This window comes from Acromyrmex echinatior, chromosome 15, assembly GCF_024713525.1.
Source record: "Acromyrmex echinatior isolate Ae372 chromosome 15, ASM2471352v2, whole genome shotgun sequence".
Lineage (NCBI taxonomy): Eukaryota > Metazoa > Arthropoda > Insecta > Hymenoptera > Formicidae > Acromyrmex > Acromyrmex echinatior.
The window spans coordinates 9,638,552-9,654,841 of NC_141866.1; the positions used below are offsets into that span (position 1 = coordinate 9,638,552).

At 31.0% G+C, this 16,290-nt stretch overlaps 3 protein-coding genes across 7 annotated transcripts; 2 read left to right on the top strand and 1 right to left on the bottom strand.

The window, feature by feature from the left end:
• The first annotated feature begins 222 nt into the window (after positions 1-222).
• On the top strand, positions 223-3,114 carry LOC105145693 (tubulin glycylase 3A). Its single transcript, XM_087414103.1, has 7 exons — positions 223-333; positions 431-842; positions 914-1,047; positions 1,122-1,214; positions 1,515-1,690; positions 1,750-1,885; positions 1,987-3,114. Exons 1-7 carry the CDS (start codon positions 223-225, stop codon positions 2,236-2,238), a joined length of 1,314 nt encoding a protein of 437 aa, XP_087270229.1. The 3' UTR covers positions 2,239-3,114.
• On the top strand, positions 2,374-3,181 carry LOC105145630 (tubulin monoglycylase TTLL3-like). The gene is made up of 4 exons (XM_011055315.2): positions 2,374-2,381; positions 2,460-2,630; positions 2,698-2,954; positions 3,030-3,181. The coding sequence occupies exons 1-4, from the start codon at positions 2,374-2,376 to the stop codon at positions 3,179-3,181; spliced, it is 588 nt and encodes a 195-aa protein (XP_011053617.2).
• A 254-nt stretch (positions 3,182-3,435) lies between these two features.
• Positions 3,436-9,699, bottom strand: Arglu1 (Arginine and glutamate rich 1). 5 transcript variants are annotated; one of them, XM_087413811.1, is made up of 7 exons: positions 9,341-9,699; positions 8,323-8,466; positions 8,058-8,105; positions 7,532-7,793; positions 4,758-4,841; positions 4,516-4,676; positions 3,436-3,905 (listed from the first exon to the last, which is right to left on the bottom strand). In XM_087413811.1, exons 1-7 carry the CDS (start codon positions 9,622-9,624, stop codon positions 3,902-3,904), a joined length of 987 nt encoding a protein of 328 aa, XP_087269937.1. In that variant the 5' UTR covers positions 9,625-9,699; the 3' UTR covers positions 3,436-3,901. The 5 variants fall into 5 exon arrangements, with proteins under 5 accessions (XP_087269937.1, XP_087269936.1, XP_087269938.1 ...); XM_087413810.1 differs by having other exon boundaries at positions 3,436-4,676; positions 9,341-9,698; XM_087413812.1 differs by having other exon boundaries at positions 3,436-4,676; positions 7,532-7,757; positions 9,341-9,697.
• Positions 9,700-16,290: the final 6,591 nt, after the last annotated feature.

Here is a 16,290-nt window from a genome sequence, read left to right on the forward strand (position 1 = left end):
TGATGACGTTTGTTGGTCGTGAGTGAAGATTCACGTCATGAAATATGAATGTAGGTCATCGAGTTACACGATAATCGATAAAAAGTAAAATAGAAACAGTAAATTGTTGCTTTCGTAGTAAATTGTCAAGTCAAAAAATCACATTTCGCATATATATAAAAGAAATATTGAAATAAAAAAATTGAAAACGTAATTTTTACAACTTTGAAATTTAAACATAAAATGCATTGTGAGGGTGATAATTCGGTAGTTCGTATTGACAATCAATCTAAATGGCAAATAATTTTATCTTCGAAAAATTGCATGATCAAAAAACATTTCGAAGGTTGGCAGGTAGACAAGTATTAAAAGAATGGATTACAAATATATTCACTATAAATTTCCGTGATTTATTTTACTCTATTAGCAACGTCGCTTCATAAAACCGTAGATATGTCCAAAAGATGTAAACCCCGATGAAAAAAATTTGCAATTGATTTTAACTGATTTTCCAAAATTGAAGATCAATTCACAACGTGAGGTAGAGATTCAAACACAGATAATCAAAACCGCGGATGCCGAGATCTGTTGCAATCGTGAAGATCTCAAAGAATTGTTAGGAGATCAAGAGAGCGATCAGGAAAAAGGAAACATAATATTGACGGATTATTTAAAATTGATAACAAACAACGAAGCCAGAATAAATCTTCTACTGAAAATTTTAATGAAAGCCGTGGACGAGCATAAATGCTACGTGATTTGCGGCACGTTTCCAGTTCTAAAGAAACCCTTGACGGATAGAGGTTGGATTGATAAAAAAGCCATCAGGAAAATGATATCAATCTCTCCTAATACATATGAAGGTTATATTTTTTATATTAATTTATGATCATTATCAATTATCAATTTAAAAATCGATGTCTTTTTTCTTCAGATGGTTTACAGCAGTTAGAAAAATTACTCCGGATTCCTGCGGATTTTATATGGCATACGAATAAGAGACCTTCTATAAGAACGGACGACAAGGCTATTGTGAATAAATTTGCTGGTAGCTATTTTACATCCAAGGTAATTCGATTCATAAATGCATATGCATCATGCATTGCAAAGCAAACAATTTTTAATTAGCAACATATTTTTAGATTGATATGTGTAACAACTTGGAAAAAGCCTATTGGTTTTACGAAACTGGTGTATCTAATATACAATTTCCTCGATGCTATAATTTCTATCAAGTAAATACAGAGCGAGTCAGGACAGGTGGTACAACCAAACAGTTATTCTACAAGCAAAAATAAGTCAAAATATAGAACAATTTTTGATAATGATGCGAATACGAAAAGTTTATTCTATATTTTTTATTTATTTTTGAATGTAAAATAACTTCTTGTATTATTCTTGCATATAGAATAACTTCCAGTTGTATCGTTCGTCCTGACCCACTCTCTATTATGTGTATATGTATGTAAATTATGACATTAAAATGTTAATATATACATTACATTACCTTACATTTATGAGAGTTATTTGAATAGTCAGCGCAAATGGAGGAATTTGTACAAGATTATTATATCACTGCATGTTTCGGGATTTTAAAATGGTTTATGTTACTCACCAACTTGGTAGGACCGAAGAATACCTGGTCTCCAAATGGAACAATCCCTATAAATGCGATTTCGTTCGCCTTAGAACGCTGTGAAGAATATATAAGGTTGTAAGCAATATTACTGATTTATAAAATTGTATTATAAAAATACGAAATATTTTTAGCATTCAAATACACGAGGACATAGATAGAGATTGTAGGTATACGCCTCCTTCTGCTTGGGATCAATTTTTAGATTGGCATCATGATATATTATACAAGCGCGGTATATTGAAGGAAACCGACGAAGTTGACATAAATGTATGTATAAATATTATAGTGCGATTTCTCTTTTTTAATACTGATGTGCAACAATTTAAAAGAAAAGGACAAATATTGTTAAAGAATTTTGAATTTTACAGGAGCTTGTAGCATCTGTGCATGAGATAGTGAAAACAATGATAAAATATCGACCGCAAAGTACCATCGACGGTATAAGAAATATATGGATTTTAAAACCAGGTGACGACAGTTTAGGTCGCGGAATTGTTCTAAAAAATTCTTTGGTTGATATCATTGCCAAGGTAAACCAAGCAGCGAAAGAAAATATCGAGTATGTCGTGCAGAAATACATAGGCACGTATCATTTGCATTTAATGTTAAATATTATGTAAAATAAAGTTTTTAACCGATGTTATTCATCACATTTGCAATTACAATTTGTAGAGCGACCATTGCTTGTTCATAAAACAAAAATAGACATCAGACAATGGTTTCTAATAACGAGTACACAACCTCTTGTCGTATGGATGTTCAAGTACATTTATAATTTTTTTTCTTAATTTCGAATTTTTATTGCAGAGAATTCTTAATAAAACTTAAGTTATTTAATCAGGGATATCTTGATACGATTCGCTTCAAAAGATTTCACTCTCAGTGATTTTCACGAGTCTATTCACTTGTGCAACACGACAGTACAGTTGAAGTATCGACAGTTACCGAGATGCAATTCTGACTTACCTAAGCAACGTCATTGGAATCTTCAAAACTTCAAGAATTATCTCCAGTACTTTTTATATTATCTCTTATGAGAATTTAAAATTGTTCAGTTAATCAATTAATTACCGATTTAGATCACGCGGTCAAAAATTGGCTTGGGAAAGAATTATTAGACCGGGAATAAAACAAAATCTGATAGGAGCGCTTCTGGCATCACAGGATAATATGGTAAATCGTAAAAAGAGTTTTCAATTGTATGGCGCTGATTTCGTCGTGGCCGATGATTTTTCGGTGTGGCTGTTAGAAATAAATACAAATCCACGATTGCATCCTCCAAGCAGCGAAGTTACCGCAAAACTCTATCCGGAAGTCATTGAAGACGCAATGAAAAGTACGCTGATTACGCAGAAATAAAAATATATTTACATATAAAGTTACATTATTATATATACGTTACAATCTTTAGTAATCTTGGATCGGCGTAAAAACAAAAAAGCATTCCAAGGAAAATTCGAATGTATTTACAAGCAACATAATCCATTTTGCGGCGTGAATATTTTGGGACAAGGCGTGAGTCTTGGCATTCGTGGCAAGGGTTTATTCGTGACGCCGAAATGATCAACGTAATATATAACTATAATAAGTAACTGTATAAAGTAACATTGCTAAAATTCATCTGTCAGAAAGTCTATATCGCAAAGAACTGTCTCAATCTCTATCATAATCGGTTAGATATAACGCAAGCAATTTTGTATTAGCATATAAACAAAATATCATAAATTACCATCTACATGTATAAAAAAAACATTTTCCTTTTTTATATTATATGCTGTCTAACACATGGTAAATGGAAGAATAATCAAAGAGCAACATTTTATTAAAAACGTGTTTATGTTACAAATAACAATGCTATAGGTATACAATCCTGTATAGACAAAATGTTTTTCTTTTTACGGAACAATGTATACACGTTATTACACGGTTAACGTAGATAGGATTATGTCACGCTTCACGTATCATTCATTACTCACGTACAAAATCATTTTTGCAACTTTTTAAATCGTTATATTACTTCATTTGATTTTTTAATCGTAAAACGTATATCGTTCCATTTTGCCGCTTTGCAGAATATATTCTGCGTCAGATCGAAATAATGTACATTATTTAGATAATATATAATCTTAATATAATTGTAAAATAGTTGTCCGGTGTTTACAGTGTTTCCAATAAAAATCATTGCGAACATTATTATCGTGGAGGTTGTTCATAAAAAACAACTGTTTAAAAAAGGGAAATAATGTGAGCGTATCTTCCATTAATAAATTCCATTCGGCCAATTTAACTGTATAAACAATCAATTTACTATTATTGCAACATGATCTAATGTGATATATACGATTTATTTTACTGAAATAAAACCGATTTTTATATATCGAAATGATATATAAAATAATAGAATAGAGGACCTATGATGTACAAATAGCATATGTATAAATCATGGAACACATCTAAACAAGCTAGAATATGCTTATATCAGTAAACGAATTAATTACACACAAAACAAAGTATGATGTACAAAGTGTGATAACTTTACATTACAAACTTATTCGTTCATACTGATATTAGCATAATCTCATGTAACATGAAATCCCATCTGTATCTGTGTTGAAATCTCACAAGATGAGAATTGATTATTTAATTTTGATGTATGCTAGTATCAATCATAAATAAAATTCCTTCTTGTATGACTTCAACAAACATTTGAATACATTAGGGTGAGCTTCGTATCTTATATTACAGCACTTATCTATGTATCTATATAAGTATACTTATATACCTACATAGACACAATTTATAATAACTATTCTCGCGAATCAAGTACGAAAGATGACAAGATTTCGTGTATATATCACATGTAAAACTGCATGAAACAATACAAATACTAAACTTACGTAACCGATTTTAATGTAAAAGATAACTTAGGCCTTGAATTATTTTTGCCTAAGATCCTCTTTTGCTCCTCCTTAACACGCTTTTCATGTTCCTTTCTCATTTTTTGCCTTTCTTCTTCCATTAATCGTTGTTCTTCAACCATGGCCAACCTTTCTTCAGCCTGACATTATAAATGCAATTGTTGCATAATAATACCTCACACATACATTTCGTAAGTTATATTAATATCGATACAACTTACCAATTTCTTCTGAGCCTCCTCTATCTTTCTGTTGTTCTCCTCCATAATCCTCTCTAGTTCCTCGCGCTTCTTCCGCTCTTCCTCCTACAATGACAACAAAATAGGTTTACACAAAGCAATGATGTTGTTGATCACCATCTGTTGTTACATCGTTCGAAATCATAGTGCTGCTATGTCAACAGCCTAGTGTTACACATCCTAAGAACCTTTATGCAGGAAAGTTTGGGATATATAAAATTTAAGTCGGAGTTCGAAAAAAGAATGGTTTAGCACGAGAAATAATCACAGAGAGTGACACAAGATGTGTGTCTAAACAATGTTCTTTTTTTTTTGTGTCAAACATATTCTTCTTTTGAGAACCCAGCAAACGCTGTTTATCTCAGACTGTCCAAAGATAAATACAATAATTTAGGATGTTACTTGAATATGAGAAAAGATTAATCTTTTATAAGTTTATACAAATTAGTGTGCATGCAAGAATATACATGAAAAAAAATGTAATTTTCTTTTTCATAATACCGTTCTGACAAGTGCATAATAAAAACTCAATGTGATAAGTGTATATGTATGTGTTTCTGTGTAATATTATTTGTAACATTATAACTATAGGCGAGATTTCTAAATGAGGTCTGTATATAATAATTCAGAAACTAATAGCCTACAGTACATTAATATGAATGGTTGTTGCCATCCGCCCGACCTGTCGATGGAAATTCGTTGTGTCCCATGGTAATAATGTTTTGCGAATCTATAGAATGAACCCTAACATATGGCTCTCTCTGGTACAAAGTGTCGAAACAAAGAACGATGATAATAAGATCGGTATAAAATGAATTATGAATATATAAATTGGATAATACCTGAATGAAGCTCACGCCACCACGTAGGGGATGCCTTCTTCATCGAGAATCATTCAGCAGTGAGTAAAAAACCGGCATCTTCTGTTGGTAGTCAGTAAGGAAGGTGACCTATATATCGCTAGGTCGTGCTTTGTCGCTATGGGATTCTAATTCTGCCCCCTTAAAGTCTCTATTTTTCCCATTCGAATAAACTTTTTCCCAAACTTGTAGAGATATACATATTCGATGCAAATCCAATGTGCAAAGCGCAATGAGAGTATAATCTCTAACAAATTTGTTATCAGGATTGTTGCCAATCAACGAGTTGACTTTTGAAAGTAAATGTTGTGCATAAACACAAAAATGTAGCAGCAAATAAAATCCTAATCACGAAATAAAATAAAAAGAAATTTTGTGACAAAAAACTATTAGAGTTCTTTGATGTGTAAATTACATAACAGAATGCTTCACTGTAATTCAATGTTATACTTTTAAGTAATAACTATTAAATAAAATAAAAAGTTAAACTTAAAAAGTGGAATAATACTGCAGAAATAAATTATTAGGCATTATTGCGTCAATATTGAATTCAGAAGACAATACTTATTCAATTCATAGAGAATATATTCAAAATATTTTTTTCTTAAGCAAGATATAATGATGTAAGAATCATAATCATAAAAAATGATACTTTTACATTTCTATGTATACATCATAGTTTTAATTATATTATATAATTAAATCAAGAAAGTCTAAATTTATAATGGATTGTAAACTATTCTTATTTATACTATTTGACATATATGTTTTATGCAACATCAATAACGTAATATTATCACTACAATGATTTAACCGATTAATAACTGCTCAGGGAAGATATATACATTATTACCTTCCTATGCTTTCATATAAAAATAACTTTATTTCATACTCAAGAAAAACTTCTCTTGTTTGATAAATTACAAAGTTTGGGATTGTTACTTTTTCAATAATATTTTCTCTTCTGCTCTGTTAAAGACTGTATGATGTGATAATGTGGACAGTCACACACACGAACATTTTTTTAAGCTAGCTCGAGTAAGTATATAAGAAGCCTGATATAGGTAGATTCGCCAACATGCACAACAATTTTAGAAACTGAGTGGACACTGCCGATTTAAAGAAATCAGAGCAGTTTAAGCACAACTTCTAGAACTGTTGACACGAACGTCAATTCAGATATCGTGTGATGAAAAAGGTTATAATGTTGTACAGAGATATATAAATATATATATATATATACATGGTACAATTTGATCATAAATAACCGATACATGCGCCTATGTAGCAGCATTTCTTTCATAATAATATAAAGTACAGCTTCTCAACAACGCGACCTCAGTGGATGCTGAGAAGTTGAAGCAATGTGGTTTTTCCGCTTCATTTCTTATGATATAATTGCGAACCACAATGCTTCTAGCCCAAACGCTGTGATCATAAATTAAAACTAATAGAGAGAAAGAAAGAGAGAGAGAGAGAGAGAGAGAGAGAGAGAGAGAGAGAGAGAGTCGATTCCACAAGTTCAATCATACATTTTCCTAAAGACAGTACAATTTGCAAATCTTGTAATTTTAAACTATAAAAATTTAAATATATAAAAAGATTTGCAAATTGCACTTGATCCGGCCTAACAATTACAATTAACACTAATATTTTCTGAACGTTTTCTTTATTTATTACAGATTTGACAGTCTTCATGTAAACCTTAATATATAGTTCCTTCGAAATATTTATATTATAAATAATATTAGTTAAGATTTTAAACTTTGCAAAAATACATTTCTACATATCTCTCAGTTTCAGAAAAGTCGCTAAAGGAATGCTAAAATTTATTTCCTGCTGATCATAACAGCGCTTGGGCTATCACTGACCAATATTTCTATGGATAGATCTTACCTCTCTTCGTTTCTCCTCCTCTCGTAGTTTCGCTTGTCTCCATTCCATTTCCTCCATCATTTGACGCTCCATAGCCCTCTTGGCTTCTTCCACCCGCCTTTGCACCTCTGCATCAATTTCTTCCTTACGTTTCTCAAGCTCCTCTTCTACCCTCTTTTGTACAAGCTCTTCTATACGTTTGGCTGCTTCTTCTTCCACCATCTTTTGTTCCACCTCGCGTTGACGTCTGCAGACAGATAAGCAGCGATCTTCTTCCAGAACACTATTTTGAAATTATTTTCTTGTATAAAAATAAAGTTAATAGCATGCTAAATTTTAATTAGACTTGTAAAAGTTACAACTCTCAGAATCAATTGATAATAATTTAAACAAACATTTTGTTGAAAATAGTAGCGGTAAAAAAAGATGTTACAAAGTTTGATACTTGCAAATGTATCAAGCATATTCTTTTACTAAAACATATTATAATAAACTGATGAACTTTAAATAGATAAACCACCACCATGAAATAATTACACATTCTTACCCAACTGAGCTCGTAGTGAAGATTTTGTTCATTAATTCTTTCTTTTTCCTGATAACACAATTATAAAAAAAACAGCGTATAACAAAAATTTAAATTAAGCAAAATAAATATACATGTTCCACTTGATATACACAAGAGAGAGGAAAAGCAATATAAGAAAAGAGAGAAAAGGAGAAATGCATTAATATATTAATAGTTTGTTCTTTTCTTCAATCTTAACGCGATTATCAAGAGGAACATTGTCGACATAATTCAACGAATATACCTTTGCCGCTCCATTTCCGCAAGCCTTTCCACCTCGTCCATCTTTCGATCCCTGTCCCTGTACGAACGTTTCTTGTGACTGACGATGTGCACATCATCTGATACATCCGTACCAGTGCTGGACGACGCGGAATGGGATCGTTTTCTGAACAAATGACCAAACAAGTAACATTAATTGTTTATTGAACTGAATGTCGCCAAGAAATGTATGAAAAAACAAGAATTTATAACGGCGACAATAAGGCTTGATTTTTCATTTTCTCATTAACTTGTGTATATTTAATCTCACTTAACTTGATGATAATATAAAAATGATATTTTTCTAGCTATGATTAATCAATAAACTGATGTAATACACAGTGAATCATTACATCCTTGTTATTTGCCAATGTTAACATAGATAAAATGTAATATACTGTTTCTTGCTGCATCTTTGTTTAATATCAGCAAACAACAAGGATATAATGATTTACTGTGGTTGCTATCTTTTTAGGAGACTGAATAACTTTGAGTGTTTTCCAGTAAAAGACAGATAAGAGTGAACGCTTTCCGTTTAGGAGACATCGACACAAAGGTCATTCTATTCTTGTTGGTATTCAACAAATAACAAAGATAAAAAGAGAACAGTCAGTATTATTTTTTTTTTGCTAAAAAACATCCAAAGTTATTCAATCTCTTCAGATATCAGTCAGTATTACACTGTGTCATCTGTCCTTTAAGTACTGGAAAGCATACAAAATGATCAGTTTAGCCATAAGTAGAGAAATACAATTTTTACATTATCAGGTTAAGTTCATTCTGACGAAAATAAAAATTGGGGTGTAAGACCTAAGATACGCGGACAATCGGTAGATTCGTACAATTATGTTTCCATTTATTTATTTTTCGCTTGCCGCGAACACGTTGTAAACGCACGGGATGCGACAAGATGGCCGCACACATGGCAGATCGAGACTTTCGCAACGAGCGGAAACGATGCACTAGGATGCGGCGATCCACTCGTCACGGATGACACGTACCTGGACTTGGAGCTGCGCTCCTTCGGCTTGTCCGAGTACTTGTTGTTGGAGTGCTTCTCGCGCGATTTGGACCGCTTACGCGAATGCTTGCTCTTGTGACGCCGTCTGCTCGGCGATTTCGATCGAGAACGCGACCGGCCCATTTCTTCGAGTTCGATCGTTTTTCCACTATCTGATGCAGTCGCGATTCCGAAAAGAGTTGGGCTGACCGCCTTGGACACGAGACGACGCGAACTCACTGCCGCGAGACGAGACGAGCGATATCCAAATACCAAAGCAAACATCCACACACCATTATTCACTGCGCACTTCTCAACTGGCAGCCATCTTTAAATCACAAAGCTTCGACCGACGACCAGAGAGAAACCTGAGAGAGGTCATGTCGATCTTTTTCCTCTTACCTCCGTCGATATCATCCGTACACTACTGCCATTACACTCATTTTCATTTTGGGAACTACGTGACTACATACACTTTCCAACACTATCGATTAAATCGTATCGTTGAAAGTAGATGTGGTTCGTTTCTGTACTAAATCCTCAGGACAGAGCATGCTGATTATCTATAGGATAGTTTAAGTGTCTTTGAACGAATAAATTTTAATTTCGCATCTTCTATATACGTTAATAAAAATAGTCGAATTTTAATAAACGAAATTGAAAATTCAAATAAGTCAATTAATTTAGTGAATTTTGTCTTGTGTAATATTTATCTTATAATATCTTATAAAATGACAAAGGTATGTTTCTTTATGCAAATTTTCAGCTGCTCTTTTTCACATTTCTTTTTGAAATATATAATAATCGCAAAAAGTGCTAGATATAATATGAAATGTTGTATTTTATGAATCACATAATACGATTACTAGTGTGATTAATTATTTATTAACTACAACATTTCGTATTATATTTGGCATTCTTGGCGATAAGATTTTAAAAAGTATAATGTGAAAAAGAATCGCACGATTACCTGTTTGTACGAATTTTGGTAAGGGAATGACTGCGCCGTAACTACGCGTGACGTAAACATGGCGCGCCGCTCCGTTCCATCCCGTGCCACTTCGTGCCATCCCATGCCATCCTCACCCCAAGGTCGCGTCAACCGTCTAAAATTAACTATCCAAATATTAATATATTGGGTCATCTAAAAAGTATCCGCGGTTTTTTGTCACTAGATGGTGTTGATGATCAACCCATCTAGTGACAAAAAACCGCGGATACTTTTTAGATGACCCAATACATAATACGAAGTAAAATAATATTTTCTTTACATTTTTAATGTTCTCCGATTAATGAAACAATTTCTTATATGTATCTAGTTTTAACGGCGCGAGTCATTTAATGTGATACACAATTATATACACCGAGGAATATGTTTCCTTGATGAAAATAAAAATCAGAGAGTAAGTCGAATGTAATGGGAGAGTAGCGTAAAAGAAGCGTAAACGAAACTTCTAGAAGGCAAAAAGCTTCTTTTACATTTTGATGTTTCGCATTTTGCTTTGTGTGGCAACAACTGGCACAATTCTATTACTTGCATGGTTCTTTTAAACGTAATTAATAATTATTCGCGTAGGGTATTTTTAATATTCCAACATTATGTCTCAATTGTCATTGTTCTTTTTAAGAATTCATACTTAAATAAAGATTAATAAAATATTTTATATTCATATGTGTGTGTGTGTGTTTGTGATTTATTATTTTATTGAAGTATGAATCATTAAAAAGAATTATGAAAATTGAGACATAATGTTGGAATATCAAAAATACCTCACGCGAACAATTACTAATTCGTTTAAGAGAACCATGCAAGTAATATAGGATTGTGCCCGAGATGCCACAAAGCAAAACGCAAAATGTACGGCGATATCCGTTTGTCAAAATCATGTAAAATATGAAAAATATAATTATATAAATCGTTGAATAAATCATTGAATATTTTTCGTCGTTTGAATACGCGATAGTTGGGTGTAATCTAAACAACATCTGGCGAAAAGCTCGGTAGGGGAAGGGGGTCACTGGCGACGAAAAGCGATGGGACGCGGAGCGAAGGCGTAGGGGGGCAAGGTGCGGTGGTCGATCGTCATCACTTCGGCATTCGCTCGGCGACTTCGCGGCGAGATGGATGTGTGGCGTGAGGTGCTCGCGCATTAATCTACGAAAATTAGAGATTCACGAACGCGAACTGATAATTAATTACATAAGGATGCTCAAATAGTAATATTGCTTGAAACTAAGGTGTGTATTCAGAATTATATCTCAATCTTTATTATTCTCTTTGATAATTTACGTTCAAATAAAGATTAATAATATACATTCTTTAAGTAAAGATAAACGCAAACATTTTTTAAATTATGAAACAATTTGGACTAAATATAATAATGGATATAAATAGAAACATCATATTATACACTTACAGATGTGTTAATTAGATATCTAAGAGCGGTATTCATAGTCCGTTCTTATTTCAAGACTGTCTTAAGTAATGTCTTAAGACGCTAATACGGATCTTTGATTCGTGACTTCTTAAAATTCTACTTAGACGGTCTTGAATATAAGCCCTGACTATGAATACCGGCCTAAAATATAGATGAGTTGTGTGCGTAACGAAATAAAACGTAAATCGTACAATAAAGCATCGTGTAATATTCATCGAAGAATATTAAAACGTAACGAATAGATTATTTTACTGATTTTGTAATAGCCGTTAACGTTAATATTTCGACAGTTAGACGGTTGGCGCGTGACCTTTGGTTGGGGATGGTACGGGGTGGCACGGAACGGCGCGTCATGTTTACGCCTAGTTATCGCGCAGTTATTATTCTCTTACCGAAGCTCGTACAAACAACGTAGCCGTGTCGCAGCTTTTTTTCACATTACTTTTTCGAAATCTTTTTCGCGAAGAATGTCTAATACAATACGGAACGTTGTATTATACTTTATGAATAATTATTCGTACTAGTAATCGTATTATGTGAATATTCATAAAATACAACATTTCGTATTATACCTAGCACTTTTTGCTATTATTATACGTTTCGTGAAGAGGAAATGTGAAGAGGAGTAGTATGCGACACGACTACTTTTCTGTACAAATGATATCACACGAGTCATAGAAAAGCAATGTTGATATGAATACTCTCATACAAAAAAGTCGCAATTCCTGCTTTCACAATTAATATAGTTTAATAATTTAATTAATTTTTTATTTTTGTGTATCTTTCGTTACGATCCATTAAAAAATTAACCGTAACTTTGGAACGATTTATCGTTAATAAAAGAAACATTTATCTTTTTTATTAATCTCTTTTTTATTGACTCTAATCATATCTTATAGATATCATCTATTTATAAAAAAAAGATTCAGCCCTTTTATCTGCTCTGATTTTATTTCGCAATGATAACGAATTGCAGATGTATGTTTGATGTTCGTTTCTAAAAATTAACCGATTGCATAATAATTGCATAGTAATATGTAGATAATAGCTATATATTATATTTTTCAGATTATTTTCCCTCTCACGGGTACACCTTGATGTGATGAGGGTGATCAGTACCCAGAGGATATTTACACGAAAAGAATGGTTTTTCTCAAATATCTTCGGATATGTCTAAATGTCTAGATAAATTTTTAGATATTGAGTAAAATCGTTCTCTTCGTGTAAAAATCCAATGGGGAAGCTAACGTACCCTCGTCGCCGATTTACTTGAAAATAAACGAACCGCAGCCGGTTCGTCGCGCGTTTCGGGAGTGCCGTTCAAGTAATCGGATTCAAGTTATAGTCCGCGCGCGATTATAGTTCATTATTCGCAAGTGTTTTACGCGAGTGTCCTGTGCATATTCTGAGAGGAGGAGAAGATCTGGGAGAGACATCGGGCACCGGTGGAGCAACCTTGTGGTAAATATTATTTTTTACTTATTAAAAAAAAAATTAATCTTTTTTCGCTTGTTTTTAAATCATTTTATTTGACAATGATTTAAAAATGATTATTTTTAAATCATTGTTAAATAAAATAATTTAAATAATTCTATATTCAATAAAACATATATTCTCTAAAGTAATAATATGTATTCTCTAAAATAATTATATATATTTTATAAAGAAGATCTTAGCAAAAATAAATTTGTATACAATTTTTGAATAATTTTTAAGTAACTCTCCTTTTATCTAATTTAGATAAAAAGAGAGTTACTTAAAATTATAGATAAAATAATTATATATATTCTCTAAAATTATTATGTGTATTCTCTAAAGAAGATCTTAACAAAAATAAATTTGTATAAAATTTTAATTTTAAAATAATTTAAATAATACTTTAAAATTTTATATAAATTTATTTTTACTAAGATCTTCTTTAGAGAATATATATATAATTACTTTAGAAAATATACAGAGTGTTTAGAAACTAATAATAAATCTTCGCATTGGGACAGAATGGACTAAACTGAGAAGAAAAATCCTCTGCTATTTTGCAATTTTTGCAATTTAACAAGATATTAATTGCTAAAAATTGTCGAAAATTGATCTTCAATAATTTTTTACTCAATTACTATCAACTTTACAGAAAAACTGCAAGAGGCAAAAATTGTTTATTTTTTTCTTGTAGAGCTCTAAGAATTTTTTAAGAATTTTTTAAGAATTTTTTAAGAATTTTTTAATACATATTTTCTCATGCTGTTAAAATCGAGAAAATGCAATACTAAAAAGTTGATAAAAAATTCTGAAAAAATTTATAGAGTTCTATGAGAAGAAAAAAAAAACAATTTTCATCTCTTGCAGTTTTTCTGTAAAGTATTTGAGTAAAAAATTATTGAAAACCAATTGAAAAGCAATTTTTAGCAATTAATATCTTGTTAACTATTGCGAAAATTTCAAAATGGTAGAGGACTGTTTTTCTCAGTTTAGTCCAGTCTCTATGCAAAAGATTTTTCATTATTTTTCAAACACCTGTATATAATCATTTTAGAGAATATATAATTGTTTTATATATCTAATAAAATAATGGGTACAAAGTTCGATGCTTATACAAAAATTATATTTTCAAAATTGCACGATTATTTTTCAGCAAACTGCATGCGTTCATATAGCAATTATTATTTTTTTAAGTAATGATTATTTCTTTACTTTGTTTTAATTTGAATTTTAATTTATTTGTTACAGAATCATCGACGTTGCAGATGTAACTCCACTGTTGCGCATCGGGTCGGTGAGTGATAAATCAATATTTTTATTAACAGATGATAATTTTATTAGTATATTATGTACATACCTGAATACACACATGTATGCATGGATTTAATAACAATATACGGACAAATATATGTATTGCATACATCTGTTTCCTTAAAATGAACAAATTAAAACTGATTAGAATAAATTTAGTTATGTATGGCTGATTCTCTGGCGAATTTTATAGATCTATCGAATTTCTAAAAATTAGCTTACAGAAAATAAGTTAGAAAATAGAGAAATTTTAAATAGAGAAAATTAAACTTGAAGGAGAAATTAAACGGGATAATGTGGCAAAGTATGAACTTATATATAACAAGAGCATTGATTTCTTTATTTTTTATAATTGTAAACTTACGCTACATGTTATTTAGAGTCTACAATTTAATAAATACCCTAAATGATTAATACACCGTATATACGTATATAGAATCATACAAAACAGTTGAGAAAAAAATCTCGTCGATGTATAATTCTTTCCACATATCTCTCCTTTTCTCTTTTTCATAAATTATTTTCATGAATTATTGTGCCTTTAACAGTTATATAAATAATAATAAATTCTTCGGTGTTTTTTGTACACGTCTCGAGAATGGTGAAAGTGCGCGAAAGATCGGCAGTTTTCTGCATGCGATTCTCGACATCGAGAAAGATAAAGCCGGGGTGATAGAATTACGAGCTATCGCTTGCTGAATTTTTATGAAGTTTGGCCTGTAGGATAATTTTAAAGCTTTATCGAATTGAGGTAAAAATTCAAAAATTCAAAATAGTAGATTTAGTATGACGAACGGAATTTCAAAAAAGTAATTATTATAAACTCGGTTTTAGGAAGTTTTTAATTCTAAAGTAACATCAAGTTTCCAATTTTGCTTTGAATAGGTACTGATTTCCAAACTGACTTTCAAACTCTGAACACTGATTTTGAACATTATGACACTACAGCCTCTTTCATAGAGATTATTATCTTTTTAAAAATTCGATATTTTTAGACTATATTCAAACTCAGAAATGTTTAGAATCTTCTAAAATCTAATTTGCACAATAATCAGATTATTATCTTGAAATTTAAATTTTAGAATTCTGAGACCAGAATCGAATTCAGTGTCCTTTTTAGAAAGCAAAGTCTTCATTAAGTTACTTTATTAGAAAGCTCCGAGCCTCAAAAGATTAAAATTAATTGATTTTATAAAGTTGTTATTTAACATGACAGATTCGAACATGAATGGGATAATAATTGCATTTTATACTGCAAAAAAATTACATGTAAAATTAAAAATTTTAATGGATAATTTTAGGCTCCATTATTAAAGGTGTATCTTTATATAGATACACCTTCATATATAGATACATCTAAAATCACAACTTACAAATAACATTATTTTTTTTATAGTAATTAAACAATTGGCGAAATTAAATTTACAATTAAAGTTAAATTTATAGAAATCTTTACATCTTAATTCGCTAACGAATTTCATAAAATTTTTCTTAAGTTATTTTATTGATATGTATAAAAATATAAATATTATGGTATATTACCATTTTATGATATTACAAAAATTTGTACATTTACATAGAAATTATAAAATATACTATTATTGTTGTGTAATTTTCTGTCAAACATAAAAATATATTTATATACAATTAGAGATAAAAGTAATAATTTTTATTAAAAAAGCACAATTTTATATATTTTCAAATATTATTTTTATATTTATTTTTC